Genomic DNA, 6,520 nt, shown 5'->3' on the forward strand with positions numbered 1-6,520 from the left:
TGAAACTGATGATGTACCCTGTAAACTTTCACTCAATCCACAATAAATGCCTTAAATTAAAAAAAAAAAAGTCAATGTGGAGCAAGTAAAAACAAAGACTGGATGATGTCAGGACTCTGGGCTCCTCAGGTGCCAGGGGATTGGAGGTAACAGCATGCGCTAGGGGAGGTGGCCATCAAAGCCAGTGGTGGGAACAAGGCTCAAAGAGACTTGTGTAGGGAGAGGGTCACGTCTTTGGAAATAACACCTTCACGGAGGAGCTGTGTGAGAATCAGGTGCAATGTTACAGCATTTAAATCAGACAGCTTGGCACGTAGTAACAACCTGATAAATAGGAGCTATTGGCAGGTGACCAAAAAAAAAGGGGTTATGTGGCTTTCATTGTCTGATGGAGGACAGGTATTAATCCTTCAGAGGAGAAAAACACTTTACTGTCACTGGATTCTAAAGGAAATTGATCTTTACTGTCACTGGATTCTAAAGGAAATTGATCGTAAGCCGGGATAAATACGAAGCACTAAGTCACCTAATGGACAGCGCCTTACATGGAAGTCTTTTTTTAAAGATGATTTGTCATACAGTTGTATAAGTCTCCTTCTGGAAAAGGCTTTTTTTTTTAAATGGAAAGGAAGATCCTGGGAAAGAGGAGGTGGTGGTGCCGTGGAACTGATTCTGACTCACAGTCACCACATGTGACAATGCAGAACTGCCCCAGAGGGATTGCTAGGCAGAAATTTGTAGCAGAACAATGATCAGGTCTTTCTCCAGTGGCGCCTCCAGGTAGGCTTGAACCACCAACCCTGGGGTTAGCATCTAAGCACTTAACCACGGAGCCAGCAAGGCAAGAACATCCTCAGAGATGTAGGCTGTTCTCACAGAGAGGGCGGACACTTCAAGTCATACTGCCAGGAGGCGGTTGGTTCCCAGGGACTAGAATTGCCCAATGAGAACATGGCTTGCCTCCAGATAGGGCAGGGCTCCGGATACAAGCATCTGCTGGGGTTTCAGAGCCTGAGGGGCTGGTTCCACACTGCACGGCAGTGCTTCATCTGTGAGCTAGCACTGGCCACTCATCATAGCAGCGGACATTCAAATGCCCCACACTCTTCACCTGGAAGAGTGTCATGTCAGAGCCTAGCTTGCTTGAGAAGAGGGTGAGGGAGAGGAAACATGCTGCAATTATCAATGGTGACCAGAGTCTGAGAGAGGAATTTGGCAGTGTCTATTAACACTTAGAAGGGGCACACCCCGATGTCCTGGGATCTTCCCTAGAGAAACCTTGCACAATTTGAGAAGGATTGCAATAGTTCTGGTTAAGGCGGCACCACTTGTAAAGCTTAAAGCACTGGAAACAACCAATAGGGTTGCTGGCTATGTAGGCTCTGATGCAGCCAAGCAGCAGATGGAAGAGCATCAGTGTCTATAGATACTAATACTTAGCTCTCCAAGACACACTGTTGAGTACAAAAACAGCAAAGCTTAGAGTATGCTCAATGGAAATCATGCACACACTCAAGCATATGCATAAAACTTCCCAACGACCCCTTTGCCAGCCGATGCTGACTCAGAGTGACCCTAGAGGACACAGAGGTGGTTAAGTGCTGTCGAGTCAGTTCCAACTCATAGCAACCCTGGGTATGGTTTCAGAGGGGCAGCTGGTGGGTTTGAACTATCGACCTTGTGGTCCCCTGTTCAGGAGCCCAATAGGAAACAGCAGACCTGCCCTCTGGATTTCATTTAGGAAGCGAACTGCCACATCTTTCTCCCACGGAGTGTGGAGTGGCTGCTGGGTTCTGTCGGTCTTTGTACGTACCATTACAAAAACAACTGGTTAATGCATTTGTGTTTACATATGCATTTGTTGTTGTTGTTAAGTACCATCGAGTTGGTTCTGACTCATAGAGTTTCCAAGGAGTTTGAACTGAAGACCTGTGGTTCAAACTGACCTTGTGCTCCAGTGTTTTATCACACAGTGCCACACCAGGACTCCTACATATGCATTTGGCAGAGGGAAAAATCTGGAACCTAAGCCTGATATGATGGTATAGAACAAACACTGGACTGCTAACTGCAAGGCTGGCGGTTCATACCCACCAACTGCTCCTTGGAAAGCTTACACAGGGTAGCTATGAGTTGGAACCAACTTAACAGAACTTAACAACAACAAGTCATCTTTTGGGGGAGAAGGGAAGGGAAGCAGCGGGAGGATTTTGGGGTCAAAGAGGACTTAGAGCTCTGTGTGTCTCTACCTGCTGCTTTCAGCGTTCTCAAACTTCATGCACTCATGCATTTCCCGTGCCAATAAAATCAAGTGTCGAAATGATCAGTGTGTGTGGATGTGTATGGGCACAGCCGATTAAGAGCCGCTTCTGGAATTGTGTGCCATCTCACCTGCAGAAGACCTGCAAACTTGACCACTCCCCAGCCAAGCCGGGACACGTCGGGCTCCACCAAACTCATCTGGTAAATATCCACAGCCAGGAACCGCTGGACCATGGTGCCGTCCTTGGTGATGACTGTGCACGCGATCAGGTCGCTGTTATCTAGGGAGAGGGAGACAGAGCACAGAATGAGACGTGGTAGGGATTGCCTCACCTGCCCTGGTGTCTGACAGACTCTAGTTATGGCGGGCAGCAGAGCCCAGTGGTCAGAGCCTAGCTTAGAGTCACACACACCTGGGTCCCTGTCCCTGCTCAGCCAGTTACACTGACCCGTTTCTTTACTTCTCTGGGCCTCATATGTAAAACAGGAATGATGCCCACCCCTCTAAAACATTCCATTAACTGATACAATAGGAAATGCATTGTATCTGTTCACCACACTTATTCAATCTGTATGTTGAGTAAATAATCCGAGAAGCTGGATTACATGAAGAGGAATGTAGCATTAGGATTGGGGGAATTCAGTAACAACAACACTCAGGGGATACAACCTTGCTTACTGAAAGTGAAGAGGACTTGAAATTCTTGCTTACTGAAAGTGAAGAGGACTTGAAATTCTTGCTTACTGAAAGTGAAGAGGACTTGAAAGCCTTCAGATATAAGATGGAATGAATGTAAAACTAAAGTTCTCCCATGTAAAATTCACAATAAAACATTAAAAAAAAAAAATCAAGCCTTCAGTATGGATTGCACCTCAATGTAAAGAAAACAAAAATCTCCACAACTGGACAATAAATACCATCGTGCTAAATGGAAAAAAGAGATTGATGCTGTCAAAGACTTCAATCAATGCTCATGGAATCAGCAGTCAAGAAACCAAATGACATGATTTCATTAGGTAAATCGGCTGCAAGAGGCTTCTTGAAAGTTTGAAAGAGCAAAGTTGTCAGTTTGAGAATTCACGTGCACCTGACCCAAGCCATGGTATTTTCAAAAGGTCATACGCATGTTAAAGTTGAACAATGAATAAAGAAGACTGTAGAAGAATCGGTGTATTTGAATTATGGTGTTGGAGAAGAATATTGAAAGTACCATGGATTGCCAGAAGGACAATGAAATCTGTCTTGGAAGACGTACAACCAGAATACTCTGTAGAAGCAAGAATGGCGAGACTTTTGTCTCTAGTGGTCTGGATGTATCATCAGGGAGGACCTGTCCCTGGAGAAGGAAGTCATACTTGGTAAAGTGGAGGGCCAGGGCAAAAGAGGAAGACCCCCAACAAGATGATCTGACAAAGGGGCAGCAACAATGCGCTCAAACATAACATCAAATGCAGGGATGGAGCAGGACTAGAGTGCCTCATTCTGTTGCGCACAGAGTCACTATGAGTTGGAACCGACACAGTGGCACCTAGAACAACAGTGTGGTGTTTATCGCGTATTAGGTGCGCACACTGCAGCTAGATTCACAAGAAGCCGTGGCATTTCTAGCATTAAGTGAGGATGGGATAACAAGGTTCTCCAGTTCAGCTGGAGAATCACCAGGCCCCTGGACTGGTGTTTGGTGACTTGAAGCCAAGGTCTGCATGGAGGGATGTCTGATACTGAGTATGGCATTTGGCCCCTCGGAACCACAGCTCTCCTGCTTCTAGAGACATCTGTGCATTCAATGACAGCAGAGAGGTACAACACATAATGGGCATCCAACAAATGCAAGGTCCCTTTCTCCTACTTGAATGTTTTCTTCACTTCAATGTCTAATTGGGTGCCTGCCCTTGACTTTGCAATGACCAGAAGAACACAGGACCATGAACTTATGGTCTGTTTTACGTTCCTCCAAATGGAATGCTTTGCCACATATGTTTAAAAAGAAACGGCTGAACCAGGAAACAACCTAAATGCCCCAAAATAAGGGAACGGTTTTAGTATGATTTTTTTTCCATCAGGTGGGAAAATTATGTACTCATTTAAAAATTATGTGTTTAACCAAACCGCTGACAGTGGTTACATATGGGAAGGGAAGTGAGAACTGAGGGTGGGGAGTATGGGAGGAGAGGTGGCATTAAGGAGAGAACTTTCATTTGTGTTCTATATACCATTATCTTGCTTGAAATTATTTTAAAATGAGAAAGCATTCACTGTGTGTTTTTGAAAGTCATCTCTATAAAAATAATTGCAATGACATTGGAAAATACCTGAAAATTTCAAGTGAAAAAGAAGATAGAACTTTATGAACAGGATTTCGATACATTAAAAGAGAGAGCTAGGAACCCTGGTAGTACAACAGTTAATTAAGTGTTGGATCTCTAACTGAAATGTCAGCAGTTTGAACCTATCCAGCAGCACCATGGGAGAAAGAGATGCAATCTGCTTCCATAAAGAGGGCAGCCTGAATAAATGTAAAAACATTAAAATGCTACAAAGCATCTTAGATCACAATGCTATAAAGTTAGAAATCAACAATAGAAAGACCAAGGAAGCAATAATCAAATACATGGAAACGGAATCACATCCTGCTGAAAAACTACTAGGTAATGTTCTTGTCGTTGTTTAGTGCCGTCAGGTCAGTTCTGACTCACAGGAAACCCGTATAGGGTTTCCAAGGAGTGACCAGTGAGTTTGAACTGCTGACCTTGTGGTTTAGACCAACCTTGTGGTCCAGTGCTTTATCCCACAATGCCACACCAGGACTCCTGGTAATAGAAGAAATAAAAAATGGGGAAAAAAAAAAAGAATCAAATGAAAACACAGCATGCGAAAACCTTAGGGACACATCAAAAGAGTGCTCAGAGGACAATTTGTAGCAATAAACACACATATACAAAAACAAGAAAGAACCCAAATCAACCGTAACCCAACATCTCTAACAATTAAAAAATAGTAGCCAAGTACGCCTATAGCCATCAGAAGAAACCAAAATTAAAAAAAAACTACATCAGAAAGAAATTAAACAGAAAACTGGAAAACAATAGAATCATCAAGAACTTGGTTCTTTGAAAGAATTAATAAAATTGACAAACCACTGGCAAATCTAACCAAGGAAAAGAAGATGCAAATAACACAAAAAAGAAATGCAATCAGTGATGTGACAAAAGAATCAAAGGAAATAAGAAATAATAACAAAATATTATGAAACACTATACTCCAACAAATCTGAAAACTTAAAAGAAATACACAAATATCTAGAAATATGCTCAGGTCACTAAAAAACTCACAACAAAAGAAGTCCGGACCTAATAAACATTCAGAGAAGAGCTGAAAAATTAATCAGCAACTTTATATAGAAAGGAAACAGATGCTGGATAAGCAAAGCATGATTTTAAGACGAAGAACAAAATAGGGGACCTCTCACTGGCCAATCTCAGAATCTACTACAGAGTCACAGTGGTCAAAACAAACTGGTACTGGAGCAGGAAAACATACAGATCAATGGAACAGAAGTGAGAACCCAAAAGTAAATCCATCTTTGATCTTTGACAAAGAAAAGACAGTCCCTTTAACAACAAAAAGATTGCTGGTGGTGGTGTGCTGTGGAGTCAGTTTCGAATCATAATGACCCTGAAAAGGGTTTCTGAGGCTGTAAATCTTTATGGGAGCAGAAAGCCTCCTCTTTCTCCCATGAAACAGCTGGTAGTTTCGAACTGCTGACCTTGAGGTTAGCAGCCTGACTTGTAGCCTAGGAAATCCAATGCAGCAGTCTTACTGTGTCATAGGAGCTGAAGACCAACTTGAAGCATTTCTCATCAAACACACAAAGAACTACAAGTATGTAGGAAAACATACTGAAACGGTAACAGAAGTCTCAGATTAGACATACAGGGAAAGAGACCAGCTGTCCACAAGTTGGCCCTGACCCATGGCTCCACTCCGTGTGTCTCAGAGTACTGGGCTCCATAGTGTTGTCAGTGACTGATTTTTTTGGAAGTAGACCATCGGCCTTTTTTCTGAGGATAGACTCGAAGTGCCAACCTTTCAGTTAACAAGAGCACATGAACGGTTCCCACTCCCGGGGAAGATAAATGCTGTCATTATTATTTTATTATTATTATTTTTAATTTAAGGTTTTTATTGTGGATTGAGTGAAAGTTTAGAGGGCACATCATCAGTTTCATATTCAACAATTCATATAACTTGTTTCAT

General features: G+C 42.9%; 1 protein-coding gene across 1 annotated transcript in view; it reads right to left on the bottom strand.

Annotated features, from left to right (window-relative positions):
- The window catches only part of CLEC16A (C-type lectin domain family 16, member A), a 239,663-nt gene that overhangs the window by 53,174 nt on the left and 179,969 nt on the right, over positions 1–6,520 (bottom strand). Inside the window, exon 20 of the mRNA XM_006867243.1 lies at positions 2,392–2,543. Within this exon, the coding sequence (XP_006867305.1) occupies positions 2,392–2,543 (152 nt within the window). The remainder of the gene's footprint in view (positions 1–2,391; positions 2,544–6,520) is intronic.

This window comes from Chrysochloris asiatica, unplaced genomic scaffold (assembly GCF_000296735.1).
Source record: "Chrysochloris asiatica unplaced genomic scaffold, ChrAsi1.0 scaffold00102, whole genome shotgun sequence".
Lineage (NCBI taxonomy): Eukaryota > Metazoa > Chordata > Mammalia > Afrosoricida > Chrysochloridae > Chrysochloris > Chrysochloris asiatica.